Genomic DNA, 20536 nt, shown 5'->3' with positions numbered 1-20536 from the left:
CATCCATCGTGAAGGTGACAATGCTCATCCCGTGACTACCTGTAGCTTTGAGGGTTCCCTATTTAGCAAGCCAGTAAACAAACATCTTCTTTATGGGCAGACAAACAACTTCCAGATCAACAAGTGTTGGCATAATAAGATGTTCCCCCAGAAACAGGGCCCAAACAACAATGAGGAAAAAATGCAGGGGGCCTCCAAACAGCACGCACCGCTGAGGGAGTATAAAAGGGAGATGCCACACTCAGGCAGCACTCACTCCAAGACAGAGGTATCTCCACCATGGCTGGCTGCTGTTGCTCTAGGAAATGCCCCTCCCTGCCCGCCATCTCCCTCTGCTCTACCGAGGTGAGCTGCGGAGGACCCATCTGCCTACCCAGCTCCTGCCGGAGTCAGACATGGCAGCTGGTGACTTGTGAGGACAGCTGTGGGTCCTCTGGCTGTGGCTCCCAATGCTGTCAGCCCTCATGTTCCGTGAGCAGTTGCTGCCAGCCAGTGTGCTGCGAGGCCACCATTTGCGAGCCCTCCTGTTCTGTGAGCAGCTGTGCCCAACCTGTGTGTTGCGAGGCCACCATTTGTGAGCCTTCCTGCTCCATGAACACCTGTGCCCAACCTGTGTGCTGTGAGGCCACCATTTGTGAGCCATCTTGCTCCATGAACACCTGTGCCCAACCTGTGTGCTGCGAGGCCACCCTGTGCCAGCCCGTGTGTTGTGAGACGACATCCTGTCAGCCTGTCCTCTGCTTGCCCACCTCCTGCCAGCCAGTGATCTGTAAACCCAGCTGCTGCCAGCCAGTCATCTGCGAGCCCAGCTGTTGCTCAGCTGTCTGCACTGTGCCTGCTTCCTGCCAACCAATGATCTGTGAGCCTGTGGTTTGTGAGCCTGCTTGCTGCCAGCCAGTATGCCCGACACCTAGCTGCTGTCCATCTGTCTGCTCTGCAACCAGTAGCTGCCAGCCGGTCGACTGTGAGTCCAGTCCCTGTGAGCCACCTTGCTCAGAGGCCAGTGCTTGTCAGCCAACTGCGTGTATGGCTCTGGTGTGTGAGTCTGTTTGTCTCCGTCCTGTCTGCTGTGTCCAGGGCCCTTGTGAGCCACCATGTGGTTCTAGCAGCTGCCAAGACTCCTCAGGTTGCGTCTCCAGTATTTGCCAACCTGTCTGCCCTGAGCCCAGCCCTTGCCTACCATCGGTGTGTGTGCCCAGTCCATGCCAACCTTCCTGCTACATAGTCAAACGATGCCGTTCTGTCTGCTGTGAGCCTGTTTCCTGCCCATCTCCCTCCTGCCAACCTGCTTGCTGCCGTCCTGGGTCTTCTGCATCTGCTATCTGCCAACCAGCTTGCCCACCTCGGACTTTCTACATACCCAGTTCCTGCAAGCCACCTTGTAGTCCAGTTTCTTGCCGCCCTATTTGCCGCCCCATCTGTTCTGGACCCATCACCTTCAGGCAACCATATGTGACATCCATCACTTACCGCCCTGCCTGCTACCGCTCCTGCTACTCCATACTACGCCGTCCCACCTGCCTAGCTTCTTACTCCTACCGCCCTGTCTGCTCCCGCCAGCCTTGCACCGATTCTGACAGCGATAAGACTGACTGCAAAAAGCCAACTTCCAGTCAACCCGACTGTGCTGACTCAACACCTGGCAAGACAGAGGTCCCAGATGAGACTCCCTGCCAGCCTTCTGAGAACAAACCCGCCAGCCCCATCACCCGTGAGGCAGCAGCCCCCCAGACTGCTGCCAGCAAGCCTGCTGACCGCTAAGCCAGCCCCAGCTCACTAGCTCCTGCAAAGCAACAGTTAAAAGCCAGAGAGAAACTGGGAAAGCCCCGTGCATAGCTCATTACGACTTAGCTAGAATCTTGTTCATTCTACCCGGCCACACACCACTTGCTTATGCTTCAGAGAACTTAGCAAAAGTTCCAGCCTCCTAGTGGTCCTAGTGAAGATATTTTCTCCTGCACAGAGAATGGAATGTTCTAGTCTTCTGTCACCAGTACACTGAGAACTGTGTTGCCACACCATCTGGGCTCTTTCTTGCTCAAGAAGCTCTGTCCTCGTGTATTGTGTTCCTTGGGAGCATCTGCAGCGAGATATATTTAATTGTGCAATAAAAGTGGCCAAGTTGAAGTGACACATGGTCTTGCTTTTCTTGGAGAAACCCCCTCCTCGCCCCCGACCACCCCTCCTTCCATCCATCCTTCCTTCTTTCTATTCCTCCTTCCCTTCTTCCTTCTATTCTTCCAGGTATCACACCACCCATTCTCCCTTCACTCCACCTTCCCCTTCCCTCTCTCTTTTCCTCTCTCCCTTCTTCTACTCACCTATCCCTTTTCAATCTCTTTCCTTTGATTCATTCATGCCTCAATCTCTCCCTCCCTTGCTCATCCATTATTTCTTCCATGTGTGTTTTCTCCCTTTCTCCTCTTCTTTCTTCTTTCCTTTCCTCTCTCTTTCCTCCACCTTCCAACCTCTCCTTTGTCCTTCCACTTCCTCCCCTTTCCTTTAAAGCTGTTATTGTTCTCTCTTCCCCCATCTATTCTCTCCTTCTTCACTTCCTTTCTCCTTCTCTCTCACAGTTTCTACTGTTCATTAGCTCTTTTGATTCTTCATTCTTTGCTTTCTTACCTCCCTCATTTTTCTATTTTTCCTCCCTTACTTCCCCTTTCTTCTCTACTTCCCAACCTCCTTTCTATTCTTGCCACCCTCTTCCTTCTTTACTTCCTCCTCTTTTTCCTCTTTTCTTTTAAAGTGTCTATTGTTATCACCACCAAGTCTTCCTTCTTTACCTTTCCTTCTCTCTTCCCCTCCCTTTTACCCTCCCCTCTTTTCCTCTGTTCCCTCCTCTCTTCCTTTCTTTTCTTCCTTCCTCCTCTTTTCTTTCTCTTCATTTTAATTTTCCCTTTTCTCCTCCCTATTACTTCCTTCCTCTTTTCCCTCTCCTCTTTTCTCCTTGTTCTTATTTCTTTCTATCCCTCAATCTTCCTCCTCCTTCTCTCCCTCCTCTCCTTCCTCCTTTCCAACCTGCTCATCCTTCTAATCATGCATCTAGCTAGGCAATCAGTGGTGCTTACAGAATAGCTGCTAGGTAAGTGACATGGATAGTTTAATGTTCTAGGAGTAAAAAGACAGAAGTCTCAGTCCCCAGTCTTCAGGAAAATCACTTGGTGGTGTGGTGACACATGTCAATGAGACAGTCACTATATTCCTTTATGCAAAGCAGAGAATTCATATCCTTTGGTACAAGTAAGAGTAAACCAGGTGCAGAAGAGGAGCTCCTTGGGAAGGAAATGTACAGACAGATGAGCAGGGCTGGGAGCCAACTGTCCACTAGGCGATGTTTGGGCAGAGGAGTCCTTCGAGGGAAGGTGAGCCCTGATGGTGGGTAGCAGACAATGATCTTCCCACGGAGGACCTTGTGGGATAGATAGATGTTTGGTTTGGTGAAGGACTTATGTGAAGTCATGGAGAGGCTGTATGCAGGACAGGGGCATGAAGAAAAATGGGTTTTGGAAACTCTCTTTGACCTTGGTGTGGAAAACTCAATGGGAAGACATGGTCTTGGATGTAGAGAAACAGAAAGAAACAGCTGTCTTCTGCAGGGGGAGGTCAAAGAGGAATGAGAACAGCAAATGGGAGTCTTGCTTGTAGTGAGGAGGGTTGGGCAATGGGGTGTAGGAGAGCATTGCGTTCTGAGCCCCACGGACACTTGTTATCTAAATGTTGCCTCTTACAATGGAAACACAAAGTCTCTCTTACAAGCAGTCACATCCTCACTTCACACACAGGATAAAGGGTCTCTTCTCTCCTCCATGAACAATTATAAGCACCGAAGAGGAGAGACCAGGGCTTCCCAGCTTTGTCACCACTGACATTTGAATGGGACAGTCATTTTCTGAGGAGCCTTGGAGATCATGAAGCAGAAATCCTGGTTCCTATCAACTGAGGGAATCATGAAACCAGCCATTGGAGAATCTGTAGATTAGACAACAGCAGAGGGAGAAAGTCGATAGTGACACTTACCTGCACATGGGTGTTGGTTGGAGTTACTCTCGTGACAGGATAATAGGATTTAACCTATCTCCTTCAGATGAGGAGTTGTCCAGGGTTTCCATTCTTGGTGCTAGGCACTAGATTTAGTGTTTCATGTAAACCATCATTATTCTTCAAGATTTCTCCCTGTCCTGTTTTTCTCCTATGTCTGAGATGAAATAATCTGAAGGTCAATCAAGCCAAGTGCCAATGAAAAGACAAATAAAATATGGTTTAATTAACACTATGAAGTATTATGTTGAAGTGAAAAAGGGGAAGATCGCTGTAACAACACGGGTGAGCCCTAATAAGGATGTCGATTGATTTAAATAATTCCTAGAAGATGATATTTATATTTAAAGTATAAAAACAACCTATACATATATGTATGATATATATGCATATATAAATACACAGATACAAAGACATATATCTTACATGAAATATATATATGTGTATATATATACATATATACATGAAATATATATATATATATATATATCAGTAACAAATTATTTAAACATGAAGCTGGGTCCAAAGTTTGTTTTTTAGAAAATAATTATGAATAACTATATTGATTAAGAGAGAATGAGAGAAAGAGCCAGAGAATGTATGCTGTGTATATCCATATGTATCTTTGTCTCTCTGTCTCTGTCTTTCTCTCCCTCTGTGTCTCTGTCTCTCTCTGTCCTTCTGTCTCTCTGTGTCCCTGTCTCTGTCTCTGTCTCTCTCTGTCTCTGTCTCTCTCTGTCCTTCTGTCTCTCTGTGTCTCTGTCTCTGTGTCTCTGTCTTTGTGTCTCTGTCTCTGTCTCTGTCTCTCTCTTTCTCTCTCTCTGTGTGTGTATGTGTGTGTGTGTGTGTGTGTGTGTGTGCATGCAGATGTGAATTTGGTCTGCAGTCAGAGGAGGACTTTACTTGTCCTACTGGCTCACTCTCTGACTTGTTTCCCTGACCCAGGGCCTCTCACTGAAGCTAGGGTGGTGACCACCGAAAGCTAGTGATCTTTGTGTGTCAAACTCTAACTATGTCGACGACATGGGCATCCACGGCCATGACTAGCTGTTTAATGTGGCATCTGAACTCTGGTCCTCATGGTTGTGTAGCAAGCAGTTTAAATGCTAAGGCCTCTCTCCAGCCCTATCACTGTTTCTCATGCTGTAGTCATGAGATGTCTTTGAATGATGTTACAGGTGTCTTCAGAACCTTCAATTGTATTAAGTTGATAGAAAATAAAATTTTCTCTCAACTGGGGTATGTTTTTAAGAAAAAAAAAAGCAAAATCACTTGGAGAAAAATAGATGAGAAATGAAGTTTTCCGTTGACGCAACCGGGGCAGCTCAGCACAGAATTTCAGTTTTCAAACTGAAATTGATGCTACATTTTCAACTATTTGTGTGTTTCTTAGTCTGGTTGACTTCTTTGGGGAGACTAAATGTATTTCTTTCGGGGGATGAAGAACTTTGGGGTAAACATATCAGCATTATAGGGGCTCGAAATGGCTGCAGTTTTAAAGATGACAAAATGAGAGCATGAGGAGGAGGGTGCCAGGAGCCATGCACACCATGACGGGAAAGACAGTGGTAGAGAAGAGCTCTTTAATGACGACGGTGAGTGTCTCTCAGGTACAGCTCTCCCCAGGAGTTTCTCTTCTTTCAAAATGGAGGGAGAGGAGGGAGCAAAAAAGGCAAGATTCCACAGCTGTCCCCTTGCTATACCCTTCCTGAATCTCCAGCTATTTCATGTTTCTGAAGCAGCCGAGTTAACCCAAGAAACAACAAGGAAGCTTATGATGTCCTGGTACTTTGAAGATGGGGGTAATGAGCCATTTCATTCCAGAGAATGAGCTGCAAATCCAGAAGTCAAGACCTGCCCTGCCTGCCACCCCACACCATGGAAAGCCCCAGCAGGATCCAGGCCAGGATGTGCACTCACGTGGGATGCAGGAGTCGGTCGGTGCAGCCACCCACTTGAGCCCAGAGGAAAAAGGGACAGGTCCAGAGAGAGCATCACCAATCCTTCTTGTGAGAGATTGCTTGAACTTTTAAAATGCTTTGCAGAGATGACCTGGTTTTTCTGGTTGCCGAAGTTTTGCCTCTGTGGGATTCATAAGCTGTTGATCTCCATTTTATGAGTTTAATACTCCTTTGTGAAACATTTGAAGGTTTGTCTTACTTCCCTAGAAGTGTTTGAGAAATTTCTCATGACTCCGTGCGGGTGAGCTGGAACTCACCATGCAGCCCACACTGGGCTTGAACTTACAGCAACCCTTCTGGGTCTATTAGTAAATAGAGATAAACACTCAACCTGCTTGATCCAGCTAACATCACACCACGCTGGGAAGATGATCCCCATCACAGGGCCTGGACATGCTGCTTACGGGCCAGCCCTGATGCGTGAATGTCCTGCTCGACTTCTCTGTACCTGCCACTGGTGCTCTCTGTACCTCCTCGGGAAATCCAACGGAGCGGACCACTCTGGATTTGCATTTTGTTTTAATCACAGTTTAAACTCAAGTTCGTCTTGTTACTTTTAAAATAGGGACGTCACCCATACTTTATTAGCTAAGGCCATTTCAAGGATAAATGAAAGATGCCACCAAAGGCCCAATCGTATTCGGTAACTGAGCCAATGGAAGACGTTACAGCTGTTAATTGTTGGCACCGAATGAATCGAGAGTTAAGTCCAAAGCACTGATGTGAGGACTCTCGGGAGAGGGGGCACTCGGAAGCATCCTTGGGATCTACAAACTAGTTTTCTGTTCTTCGTCTTTGATATCACACCTTCTCTTTGAATACCATCAACGCCCCACCTCACCTGATGGCGCAGAACTGCGTCCTGGAGGAAGAGCGGCTTCCTCTTGGAGGAGGCCTCCTGATGAGAGGGTACTGAGGAAAGGCTGGCTTCGGTGAGGCTGAGGAACAACCCGTAAAAGAGACAGCTCATCCCAGAGTGCATCCAAATTTGGCAAAGAAAACTCCCAGTGGGGGCCTCTTCCAGGGCCCCTGAGCCCTTACCTGGTGTTTATATGTAAATGAATAAGAACAGTAACAAGGAAAGATGCTGTAGGCAGGGCCAACACCCCGGGGAAGGGCTATAAAACCCTCTTGGAGTCAGATGTCTTTTTCAGAGGGATGGAGCTTGCAGCCTTCCAGCGTGGCTAGAAGGAGCGCCATGGCAGACAGCTGTCGTCCCGGAACCCCCACGGCTGTTCCAGCGGTGCCCACCATCTCTACATGCTCTAATGGTGGCTGCCTTAGAAATACCATCCATTTGCCCAGTTCCTGCCAGAGCAGGACGTGGCAATTGGTTACACACCAAGAAAACCGTCCAACACCCGACAGTGCCCCAGTTATCTCTGAACCCGTTTCTTGCCTAGCAACGTGCTTTCCAGAAACTCCCTGTGTGGGTTTTATTTGCCGGCCCATAGGTTCGCACACAGCGGGCTGTGCATCCGGCCCCCGTGGGACTCCTCAATCTGCTGCCTCACGCCAGCCCTCCTGTCTGGAATCTGCTTCTCGTCACACGATGTGCTGTGAGAACAGCTCCTCCGGCCAGAGCTCCGGCCAGGGATCTGCCTGCCCATCGGCGCCATGCCTGACAGCACGTGACCCACCAGCTTCCTGTGATGATGGATCCTGCCAGCCATCCTGCTCTGAAGTAACATCCTGTGCTCAGACTCCGTGTCTACCATCCAGCTGTGAGACTGGCTCGTGCCAACCAACCTGCTACCAAGGAGGGCCATGTCAACCCCCCAAAGGTGAAGGTCAGCCATGCCAGTCAGTTTATTACCAACCCATCTGCTATGTTCTTAAGTCCTGCCAGTCAGCTCCCTGCATGCCTGTCTCCTGCCAGCCGGTAACATGTATGTGTTCTTGCGGTCAAACTTGCTGTGTGCCCTCCCCTTGCCAGTTACTTCACTGTCAACCAGCACCTTTAATCTCCTTCATCTGCCAGCCAGCGGCTCCCTGCCAGTTCCCCTGTTTTGCAAAGAGCAGCAGCAAATCAGGCTCATGTGTTATGATTTCTGGCCAATCGATTTGTGGCGAACCCACTCCCAGTCAGAGTGGCTGCGAATCTCTTTCCTGCCATCCCCCTTGCTGTGTGACTGGTGTAGGTAAACCTTCCAGCAGTGGCTGCTGTCCACCAACCTCTCCAGACATGTGCCAAGCGGGCACCTGTGGGCCCACTTCTTGACAACCTAGCTGTGAGTCCAGCCTCCCTAAGGCCAAGATTCACGATGGAACTCTCTACATAACCCTTCTGAGGGTGTGCTATAGTCCACAGGTATGGAGCTATCCTGTGGGAGCCTGCCTCCGGCCCTTCACAGACATTGTTTCCAGACCTGGACAGATGGCTTTACTGGAGTTCAGACCTTCATTCTCTCCAAGTGCAGAGGAGAGGACTTGTCAGCTCTGAGGAGATCTTACCCAACAGTGGCATATCAGCAGGCATGGTCGGCCCTCTCAGAATGCATTTCCTGATGTCAGTTCATTTCATGTCAGCAAAGCCTTCTCTCCAATTCTCCTTTCTTTTGGTTTTGCCTTGTCTTCCTGGAGACGGTTTTGCTGCTGGCTGCTAATAAAAATTTGAGTGGTTAAATGTATTGTGTAAAACTTACAGACTGCTTTCATTTAGGTCACATTTGAACACATTGACCGGAGCCCTCTGGTCAGGTAGCAGGTATCTGGAACTATAGATGGGCAAGGAGAAAAGACAAGTAACTAGCTTGTTTCTGACCTTCTGATCACCAAGAGCTCTTTGGAACTGAGTGGCCTTAGTTTCTCCATGACGAGTGGATTTGAAAAACTAGAAACAGAGATAATTCGGGAGAGCTTTAGAGGAACACAAACCTGTGGACTGAGTGTAGAGTAGCAGGCCCTTAACCCCAGCACCCAGGAGACTGAGAGGATCATGAACTTCCGGCTGCCCAGGGTGCATAAGGAGATCCCATAACAACAATAGCTGTATAGGTCAGGGATGCAGCAGCGTTGGTAACGAGCTTGCCTGGAATGCAGGAAGCCCAGGGCTAGATCCCAAGCTCCTCCTAAACTGAATGCTGGTACATTCCCGCAATCCTAGCACCGGGGAGGAAGAACAGCAGCTAAAGGACATCTTCAGATACAAAATGAATGCCAGGCTACTTTGGGCTACAGAGACCTCAAATTGAACCAAACTAACCAGATCAAACCTGACCATATAGAAATAGGTAAACACAAATCTGAGATATTGGTCATGGAGGACAGCTTAGGGATATTCATCTAATGATAGTCACCCCTACCCCATCTCCTGAATTAGGGTTCCTCTTGGTAGCCCTGGCTGTCCTAGAACTGTCACTGTAGAGCAGGATGGTCTTGAACTCAGAGATCTACCTGCCTCTGTCTCTTGAGTAATGGGATTAAAGGCATGCACCACCATTGCCCGTCTAAGGATTTTTTTAAAAAAAATTATTTAATGTCCAATTAAAAATAAAACTAAAAATACTAAATATGTTTCTTTACTGGGGCAAGACTCCTGACAGGTATTCATTGACTAAACAAAGTCCTGTGCAGGAATGATACCCTACCCATGCAGACAGGTTTTGGCCACACTTTGCTTATTGATGGAATAGTTGAATTCAGAAAGTTTATACATCAAAAAACTTTGAGTTTGATCAGGCATTGAATTTTAGCTCTGCTTTATAGCATTGAAAAGCTTAGGCAGTCAGGGGTTCTCTCTCATGGTGACATCGGACAGAAAGACCTCTTTATTCAGAGCTCCACGGTCACGTCTGAGGACTTCCTGCTACACAGCCAGTGAGAGAGTGAAAGGACTCCTAACTGCCAGTGCGAATTTCTTACGATGGCTCGTCTTCTTGGCCAGCGTTTGTATTGCCACTCTTACCTGCCCTCTGTATACCTTGACTTTGAGCAACAGGTCTGCGGGACAGTAGTCGCAGACACAATTACCATAGTATTGGGGTAACTAAATCTTATTTAAAAGAGTGACAGAGAGTAAAAAAAAGTCAAGTGTAGAAGCCTACACTAGCAAACTACCCACGTTGTCTAGCTATGGAAACAGTAAGACGTTGAGTCAGATCTCCTTATTCAATCTACACAGCCTGGAGGTCAGCCTGTAACGTGCCTACAAGATACAAAGTTAGGGTGACCAAGTCTGAGGAAGATGCTGTTATAAGAATCCATCTGGGAAGGCCATAGTTCTATTCCAAGAGAAAAGCATCCAGTTCTCTGCGTGCAGGTTTAGCTATACCGTAATCAAAAACCTTTATACATTTAAAGTTTAAAACGGAGCACCACTTTTGCTTTCCAGGGGAAAACAAGAAAACCCTGAAGATAAAAGTTATCATATGGATTATCCACTCTAAATAAAATCCTGTAGGTTCTGGTGACTTTCCCAAGTGCCCACACGATGGATGGGGAGAATTGGCCCCCCACACATACAATGGCACGAGAGAAGGAAGATACGTTGTCAAATGCTACACTGCTCATCTTCACATAGAGACACTGGAATCTCTGGTTCAATATGCAGAGAAGAGAGGGGAAAAATGGAATTCCATGCAGAAATACACAGGGGCCCAGAACCCTTCTGCTTTCAGCATGACGGCAAGAGCAGCAGGGTCCCCTCCCTGCCAAAGCACAATCACAGTGTTGATCCCATATTGGTTTTCATGGCAGGAAGGGATTACAAAACAAATTTAGAACAGAAAAATGTGGAGATATTCTTTTAGCTTTGGGATACAGCTGTCTAGTTATTCTAACCTTATTTGCAGAGAAGACTATTCTCTCTCTGTTGGGCGACCTTAGAACTCCTGTCAAAAGTCAACTGACCATATTTGTGTGATTTCGTGAATCGGCGTTCAATCCCGCTGTTGGTTGATGTGTCCGTTACAATTACCCATTATTTGTAACTGGAGTCCCAAATGAAAGGTAGGGACAGACAAAGATGACAGTCTTGTGGGGAAGAGATGGGATCTTGCATGTTGGATGCCTCTTACCCTTTACTGATGGGGATGCTCTATAATGTCCCTTATGTTACAGTGTTTCAGGGGAGGGTCCATCTCCTCCAATACTTCCCTTAGCTATACCAGATGTCAGCATGCCTGAGTCTTTTGCAGTATTTTCGGCCTATCAAATTTATTTCCATAAATAAATTAATTAGGTTTTGTGGTGCCAGTGACTGAAGCTACAGTTTTTGCACATGTTAGGCAAAACCGGACTGTGGCCTCAGTTCTCCTCTCACTCTTTTAAAGTTTTGCCTTCAAGGGTTGCCTTGAACTTGCTTATTGTGAACCCCAGGCGGGTGTTGAACTTAAGACCTTTCTGCCTCAATCTCCCGAGTAGCGAGCGTTAGCCTTTGAACCAGCGTCTGGGCTACCAGATCCAACTGTCTTATTCTTTTCATGGTCACAGTTATGGGTTTCTCAACTTAGTGCTCCTCTGTCAGTGCACGGACCGTAGGCTCCAAGCACAATGGCTTTAAGAGGTGGGGTGGGAAGACCTGTGACTTGTTTTCTTTTTAATGGTGCTTGGCATCAGGTCAGATAACATTTGTTTGCTTCTTGTAGGTTTGCTAGAACTTGCCCACAAAACATCTGAACCTCCTGTTATAAACAGCGTTCAGTCTGAACATGCTCATAAGAAAATCCCTATTTATACTTATGTCTGGAATAGAGAAACAATTTTCAAAACATAAGGAGAGCATGCCAGTGCCCAACATCCACCATAGACAATTTTTCCTTTTTTCTCCCTTCCCCCCTCCCTCCGTCCCCTCTTTCCTCCCTACCTCTCTTTTTCCTCCCTCCCTTCTTCCTTTCCTCCTTTCCTTCCTTCCTTTTCTTTTTTAACATTTGCTTTGGATCCTTACAGAAAATGTAACTGAAATAAAGTGTTGTCCATGCGGTGACGTCTCCTCTGTATCCTCTCACCTTAGCTCAGCTTAGATCCAACCTCTCCCGAGATTTCCTTGTTGCGTAGTTCTTGCCACTGTTATTTATCCACATCTGGAGACAGTCTGTATCACCCATGAAGTGTTTAAATAAAGTCTAGTGCAGGCCTTACAAACTTCAAGATTCCTATAAGCCATGTAATGTGTCACTTATTCATTCTTCTCTCAAACTGCTTTACAGAGCAGTGCATCGGGGGGCCGGGGAGTTGGCCCAGGTGGAGAAGTGTTTGCTGTGAGAGAATGCAAGCCTGGGCTTGATCTCCGGGACTCACATACAGGGCTAGGGAGGTATGGTGATGGGTGCTTGACATCCTAAGGCCAGAGAAGCAGATGCTGGAGAATCTGTGGGGCGAGTTGGCTGGTGAACTGTAGGCCCCAGGAAGGGACCTTGTTTCAACAACCAAGGCGAATGGCTCCTGAGAAAAGATTCTGGAACTTGACCTCTGTTCTTTATGAGCACATGCATGTGCACATGCACTTATATACACATAAACACATGCACACATACACGCTCACATGAACTATGCACTTTTAAACATGAAAATCTGTTTAGTTTTATTAATGATCTATGCTGCAAAAGAAATGATTTCAAAAAGTATCTGTTCAGAGCAATTAACACGTAGCATCTTGGTATTTCTGTGGGACAGAAATGCAGGTGTGGCTCAGCTTGGTACCTCTAAATTAGGATCTGAGTGAAATGCTGATAAGAGCTTCCAATGCTCTGAAATCCTGTACTGGGAAATCCTGCACCTCTGTGGCGGGCTGCCTGCCTAACCAGCCCTCTGACACATTTCCTAACCAGGATCTCAGCTTGAATTTGGGCTTAAATTCTCACTAAGATTGGATGAAGTAAGACCATAATAACAATGAAACAGGCCTGGGCAAATTGCCACTGGATTTGATCCATACCTTCACATTGTCTCCTAAGGCATTAAGAGAGGTCTTTCACCCATCCTGCAGAATCCAGGATCATTTACACAGAGCTTCACCTATCAACATACTCTAGCAAAAACAAAACATTGGATGGCTTGAAATGACTTTGTCTAATTGGTGGTATATGTTGTCTTTTCCAAAACAATTCCAAAGAGTCCTTTGAATAAGCCATTCTAGAATTTCTTTCTTTCTCTTTCTTTCTTTCTTTCTTTCTTTCTTTCTTTCTTTCTTTCTTTCTTTCTTTCTTTCTTTCTTCCTTCCTTCCTTCCTTCCTTCCTTCCTTCCTTCCTTCCTTCCTTTCTTTCTTTTCTTTTCTTCTTTCTTTCTTTCTTTCTTTCTTTCTTTCTTTCTTTCTTTCTTTCCCTTTCTTTCTTTCTTTCTTTTTTTTTTTTTGAGAAAAATCAAGCTTAAAGGTAAAGGAACTTGAAAACCCTAGTGTGCTGTTTGCCTGTCTTAAACACACCAAGCAGCTTCGGTTTTCTAAGGTTTCTCAAAGACCATCCTGTGGCACTTCCAGCCTCTAACTGCTCTGGACGTAAGCATGCAGACTGTGCGGCGATAAGGACTCAGAGATTCTCGGTGTCTGTGAGTCAGTCAGTCTTTAGAACACAGTCTTTCCCCGTCATCTGAAGAGACAGAAGCCATGTCCGTAAGTCTCCAGCCCAGCATACATTCCTTCGCTTCACTCTTTCAGTAGCTCTCTGTCCAATCTCAATTTCCAGTGTCCCAATGAACCAAGGATTCCAGACTCCCAGACTTCCTTTAGGAGTCTATATCCGTGTAGGTGCTGGTGTGATCCGTGTTTGTGGGTCACAGTTAGATGAGGGGTGGCTACAAATGCATCCTGAAGATAAAAACAAATCAGTAACCAATCACACCCAGAGATGCCCACTGCACAGCAAACTGGCATTTTGGTTTTTGAGGGTTTTTTTGGAGGGGGGCAATTATAACTGTCATGGTAAAATCAAGAGGAATAAAATCTCCTTTTCTCTGTCTGTCTGTGTGGTCTTTGTGTCTGCCTGTCTGTCTTTCCCATTTCCCCATTTCAGTTCAGAAGGAAACATTTCAATTTTCCCTTCTTCTTCCCTTATAAAGGTAACCTGTTCTTGGCATGTGTGTATGCGTTCAGTCTGTGTAACATGTATGAAAACATAACAGCCCGTGCTTTTCAGACAAGGCCCGTGTGTACTAGAACTCATTGGGTAGCTCAGGCTGCCTTGGAACTTGAAATCCTCCAGCCTCTGCCTCCCATGCGCTGGGATTATAGGCATGTGTCACCATGCCTGGCCACACATTACTTTTTAATACACAGACAGCATTGTGTAGACTCCTTAGGCCATAATAAACATTTTTTTAAACCAAAGGACCCTCATTGAAATCTTATTTCTTCATTTACTCATCTATGTGGGCAGATTGTCTCATGGGGGATTTGCTTCGGCTCTTCATGGATTGTTAGTGTACTTGTGCACTGTTATATTTATGACTATGAGACACTTAACCAGGATGCTTGGGAAGAACTGGGTTAATGCTGCTGAGAATCAGTCCCAAGGGGGACCGACATCATTGAAACTTGTTCCCTTCTCTCTTAATCTCAAAGAAGAATCTGCTTTAAGATAGAGAGCCCGAGTCTTGCCTTCTGCAGTCTCAGATGAGGAAGGCTTTTGTTTAGAAGGGGTCTACGGGCTCTCTGGCCGGGTCAGGTTACAAAAACCGCCAATACGGCTATGATAAAAGTGGGCAAGAGTATGTGCCCTCCTTATCAAATTATTTATACAACTCAGGACTTCCTCCTTGTGCTTTCTATATGGAGGAAGCAGCCAGCAGCTTCTCTCTAGTGACATAATCAAGATTTCCCAAAAGGAGTTCTGGAAGAGGAAGAAATCCCTTTGTCAGTTTTGAAGTTGAGTAAGGCCTGCTGTCTAGGGTCCACTCTCTGGGCATGGAGACATTTTTTAGTCTTTTTTTTAAAAAGTCTTTCTCTATGTTATTGATGCTGAGGTGGAAAGGCGGGGATGACTGAGAACTTTGGATTTGCTGCACAGGCCTGATAGAAGCCAAAGGGCAAAGGGCCGCCAGGGGCAGTTCAGATGAGGGGAGGGCAGCCTCAGGTTCAGAAGGGTGGATGGAAAGCTCAATAGCTAGACGCACAAGAGATTAAAAAATACAGTTCAGGTCCCCATGTTCCCTATAAGGTTTGCCTGTGCTTGCACCAACATCGTGCATGTAGAATAAGTCTATTTTGTTCTACTTAGTTTAGTGCTTTTATGAATGTGTTTCTCAACAAACAAATAAATATGGATTAAAGAAAGGCCAACCTAGAGATGGTCTTTCATGTTTGATTTAAACAATGAGAACACTAATTATGGTACAGCCTTTAATACACTATATTGAAGGAGGAAAGTCATATGGTGTGTGTGTGTGTGTGTGTGTGTGTGTGTGTGTGTGTGAGAGAGAGAGAGAGAGAGAGAGAGAAAGAGAGAGAAAGAGATAAGAAGCTGGGGATGCTGGATCATAATCTGATGGACAGAGGCACATATACACATACATACACATTTAAACACACATGGATACACTCACATACATGCACTCACATATACACACAGACCACACATACATATAAACACATATGCTCACACACATACACACACAGACAAACATATAGACACACGGATACACATACACTTGCCTAGGAAATATTATGATGACAATTCCATGCTATCATTGTATAATAGTTCTACCTCACTGAGAATTCTCAATTTTGAAGACCTTAGAAGACAAGAGAAAGACTAATAAACAGCAAAATTTGAAAGACACTTGAAAATACTCTGATGAGACAGTATGAGCTATACCAAAATAAATTCCACCATGGGGATTCATGACACAGTGGTGTTGGCGAAATGTCACCTCAAGTTGGAAGCCACAGTTAGATGCTACTTCTGACTTGGAAGATCCAAAATGTGGATCCTTCACTCCTTCTTAGAAGGGGGAACAAAATACTTGTGGGAGGAAATACAAGGACAAAGAGTGGAGCATTGATGGAAGGAAAGGCCATCCAGAGACTGCCCCACATGGGGATCCATCCCATATGCAGCCACCAAACCCAGTCACTATTGCTGATGCCAAAAAGTGCTTGCTGACAGGAGCCTGATATGGATGTCTCCTGAGAGACTCTGCCAGAGCCTTGCTGATACAGATTAGAATGCTTCAGCTAACCATCAGACTGAGCTTGGGGACCCAATGGAGGATTGGATAGGACTGAAGGAGCTGAAGGGGTTGCAACCTCATAGGAAGAACAACAATATCAATCAACCAGACCCTCCAGAGCTCCCAGAGACTAAGCCACCAACCAAAAGTACACATGGAGGGACCCATAGCTCCAGCCGCATATGTAGCAGAGGATGGCATTGTCTGGCATCAATAGAAGTCCTTGGTCTTGTGAAGGCTTGTTTCCCCAGTGTAGGGGAATGCCAGGGTGTTGAGGTAGGAGTCGGTGGGTGGAAGGGAGAGCATCTTCATAGAAGCAGGGGAAGGGGGGATGGGAGACAGGGGAACCAGGAAAGAGGATAACATTTGAAATGGAAATACATAAAAGATCCAATAAAAAAGGAATTTCTCTTACAAAAGATTCAAACCAAGCTATGTAAAGTCAACTTAAGAAAAGACAGCTTGAAAATCTGAAGAATTGACAGAGATCTTGACTAAGTATATAAAAATGTGAAACCTATTGACAAAGCATGGACACTCAAGAGTTAAGACAAGTCTGCCAGTGCCCAGCCATTGGATGGCCCATGGAGGCATGCTGGTGGGGACTAGTCTTGGGACTGTGAATTCCCATGCTTCACTGGGGAGACATTATGTAATGAGCATATCCAATGTCCCCCGACATTCTGTTCTTTCCATTTCCTGTGTTGATTTCTCGGTCATATGGAGGATGAGAAGTTTCTGTAAGCTAACACTACCATAAGTTAATAAACAGATGCCCTGGTTTTATAGGCTTCCTTAGCGTGTGTCGGCTCCAAGCGGTGGCTTCACCCTTGGTATATAAACAAAAACGAGTCTGAGTTTGCAAGGCTAAAGGCCAGATCCTTCTAAGTTTATCAGAACCGCGAGTTCTGCCCCAAATGTCCTTTGAAGGGAGCATTCTTTCAAGGGAACACTGTAGTTCATAGCCATATATCTGCTCTCCTTAAGTGCTGTTTGAATGCTGTGGACTTCAGAGGGCAATCTGCTTGGCAATGAACCAATCTAGTAATGACAGGCCGAGGCAGAATGCTTAGAGAGCTCAGGAATTCCAGGCATGGAAAGAATCCTCATGAACCTTCTTGACAGACAGTTGCCAGATCCAGAGTTTGTCTTCTGGCTGAAAACTCCTGGTTTTCATGAAAATGGATGGTCTGGTGGGTGTTTCCCTGGGAAGGCCTTTTGCAGACTTTCTCTACCTTTTAGTTTATTGCTATTCCGAGTCCTCTAAGTGTTCCCCCACCAGCAGCAAACATTACTGGATAATCCGGATGGTACTTCTGAGCACGTCTCTGTCGTCGTCACGTCCATCCTCTACCTGGGGCTCTTTGCTAGGAAGTCAGAGAGATTTTTCTCTAAACACAGTGGCACTTTCCCCCCTTCTGATGTGGTATACAGTTTCTAACAAGCAAATACCTTTCTGCCTTGCTAATACAAAATTTTAGAGGTCCTCTGGTGGCAAATTTATCATCACTAATGTTTAGTGGGACCTACCACTGTTACAATAAAGCTCAGAGTGGTTTTCCTGGATGCCTAAGAGCTTCGCATTTTAGGTGTACTGGGTGAGGTCTCCAGGAAATATCTAGATTATTTTATTGTCTATTATTTTCCCTCTCCTATTATTATCCCTCTCCTAGCATATGTACCCATTTATTTATTTGGGGGTTTTGAGACAGCGTCTCAGCCTGTAGATCCAGCTGTACTGGGAACTTGCTGTGCAGCCTAGGCTGGCCTTGAGATTACAGTGCTCGTGCCATCGCCTCCCAAGTGCTGGGCGTACCGACATGTGCCGCCATGCCTGCCTGTGCACCATGTCTGTGATGTACATCTTAGCACACCACTAATTTTCTTTTGTCTCTTGCCAGGAAGATTGTATGATATGCCCATACAGAGAGCTCATGTCTGTATCTTTCTTCTTAGGTTCACCGGCATGTTTCCCTCTGTGGAAGGAGGCAGGAAAGGCTGGGTCGTGAGCCAGAGACATGAACATTCTCATCATTCCTCTTCCATTTATTTGAGAATTCACTTTGTCCCTACAGCTCCCACTGGTTTTACTTGTACTTCCTTTGGAAGCGTTTGTACCAGTTTCTCACTGTCTCCCTGTTGTCTCACCTGCACGGTGATTTGTGTGTTCAATGTTTTTCTTTCCTTCTTTTCTGCCTTGTTTGGTTGGCAAGACATCATCCTGCTAGATATTACTGTCTTTGATGTGGGTGGTTTAGATGTGAACTCTTCCCCAAAGGGTTCATGTGTTTGAGCACTCAGTCCCCAGTGGGTGGCGCCCTTAGCAGGCGGATCCTAGCTAGAGGGTATCATAAGGGAAGGGGGCAGGCCTTGAGGTTTTATAGCCTGGTCCTGCTTCCTGTTGACTCTCTCCTGCCTGAGTATAAATCCAATGTGACCAGCCAGCATCCTGCTCCTGTCGCCATGACTTTCCTACCTACTGTCTTGTCTTCTCTGCCACGACAGGCCATTTTCCTTGTGGAATTGTGAGTCAGAGTAAAACCCTTTCATTTCTGTCCCTATTTAATTGTGATGGGAGTCCATGATTCTCACTCCTGATACGCACATTTCTTATCTTCTTTCTGTTCTTCAAGACACTGACGGCAGATGTCTTGATGGTCTTGCTCATGTCTTTAACCCTGTCATCTGGCACGGTACTTCTATAGTAAGTGCTCCATGAATCCTATTGACACAAAGGACCACTTTAACAGGCAGAAGTCTTCGTTTTCATTCTCCACATCGAATTCTCAATTAGGAAACTGCGGTCAAACTGTGTGGACAGATCAGGTAATTTGTAATTATTGGTAATTTCACAGTCTATATAGCTCCATCAATCCTTCTAGACATGTATGAGCAAACTGTGTAGGGCTCCCAGTGAGCATAGCAACAACAGTTCGGCCTAGCTGTGGAACCCTGAACGAACTGCCTTATCTCACCTTGCCTCTGTTGCTACATATGCATGATAGACACGATAAAATGATGTGGGATTATGAATTAGATAGGAGAAGAAAATACCCAGGTTCATACCAGTAGATAATCAACTGTTTCCCAGCTCACCTTTCTCCTCATCATGGACCAGGGGAGTAAGCATGTAGAAAACAAGATAACTTGGTGGCCCCTTCCCAGAATTCCTTTGTCCATCTGAGCTCTAACTAACAACAAGCTAGTTCTGGTCAGAAACTATTAGTTCCCATGCATCTGAGTATATTGCTTATACTGATACTTATTCTGTCTTTGGAGAACAAAATGCATACCCATTACATCCAATAAGATGTCTAGGTGTGTTTAATTTCTTCTCTTTCTCAAACCCCAGTCTTATGTCCTCAGCTTCAGTTTTGCCTCAAAACACCCAGAGACCAGGTAGATCACGGGGCTCCCCTCACAGAGCTCTGTCCAGGAAAGCTGAGCTGATCCAGGGTTTGGAGAATCCCAAATCTGAAATGTGCTCTAACAACCCTATAGCCTGTTTCTTAACCTAGTTGTTGACAGTCTGCTCTGTTTACTTCCTGTTGTGATAAACATGACAGGCAAGCAACTTGGGGAAATTGTTTAATTGAGCCTGCAGGTTATGGTGTATTTTTAAGGGAAGCCAAAGCACGGACTTAAGGAGGAAGCTCGAAGCAGAAACTATGGAGAAATGTTGCTTCCTGGCTTACTCCCAGGTTCATGTTCAACTACAGCCAATAATGGTTTCATTATGACACTTTAATACATTTGCGGAATATATACTGCTCATACTGTCATATCCTCTATCTTCTCTCTCACTCCTGTTAACCCCTCTTTTCCCCTAATACTTTCTCATTTTTAGCTTTTAGAGGAACCCCCACATTGATGTCCACAAGTAGCTGTACTAGTTTGCTTTCCTACCAGTGGTGTATAAATGCCCCCATTTCTCATACTCACACCAACATTTGCTGTTGTTTTAGGTATTCATTTATTTTTAGGTGTATGGGAATTTTGCCTGCATGTATGTCTATTGATGTATGTCTCTGTTTTCTTTATGAGAGCCATTTGGACTGGAGCAAGACGGAATTTCAAAGCAAGTGACTTGCACTCACATAATGGGCGAGGATGTGGCATGTATTTTCAGGTGTGGGTTGTGTTGTAGAAAGTTTGAATCCCAATCTGGAATTTCTACCCCACCTTGATCATTCCGTTGTTCCCAGATAAAAGACACACAACTTTTGTTATTTATAATAAGCCTTAAATAGCACACAAGCTGGGCAGATATCTACCCTCTATGTTAGTAGAATCTATTTTCCTACAGATAACCCTAAGGTATTACTTACTATGTTTCATCTGGGCTGCTCTTAACTCCAACGGGCCAGCCTTCAGGGCCACGTTTTCACAGACTCCCCGCATCCATGGTGGCCTCTCTCCCTTCCTCATG

The 20536-nt window shown here is 45.7% G+C and overlaps 2 protein-coding genes across 2 annotated transcripts; both read left to right on the top strand.

Moving 5' to 3' along the window:
- The first annotated feature begins 279 nt into the window (after positions 1–279).
- Positions 280–1761, top strand: LOC116908732 (keratin-associated protein 16-1). The gene has a single exon (XM_032912076.1). The coding sequence runs from the start codon at positions 280–282 to the stop codon at positions 1759–1761; it is 1482 nt and encodes a 493-aa protein (XP_032767967.1).
- Positions 1762–7200: 5439 nt separating this feature from the next.
- Positions 7201–8223, top strand: Krtap29-1 (keratin associated like protein 29-1). Its single transcript, XM_032912523.1, has one exon. It carries the CDS (start codon positions 7201–7203, stop codon positions 8221–8223), a length of 1023 nt encoding a protein of 340 aa, XP_032768414.1.
- The last annotated feature ends 12313 nt before the right edge of the window (positions 8224–20536 follow it).

Source organism: Rattus rattus, chromosome 9 (assembly GCF_011064425.1).
Source record: "Rattus rattus isolate New Zealand chromosome 9, Rrattus_CSIRO_v1, whole genome shotgun sequence".
Classification (NCBI taxonomy): domain Eukaryota; kingdom Metazoa; phylum Chordata; class Mammalia; order Rodentia; family Muridae; genus Rattus; species Rattus rattus.
Note: the sequence above shows the minus strand (reverse complement) of the source record. Positions and strands in the feature narration are given on the sequence as shown.

Bases quoted from the DNA above. Each gene is read 5' to 3' on its own strand.
- LOC116908732 (XM_032912076.1), top strand. From the start codon at position 280: ATGGCTGGCTGCTGTTGCTCTAGGAAATGCCCCTCCCTGCCCGCCATC.
- Krtap29-1 (XM_032912523.1), top strand. From the start codon at position 7,201: ATGGCAGACAGCTGTCGTCCCGGAACCCCCACGGCTGTTCCAGCGGTG.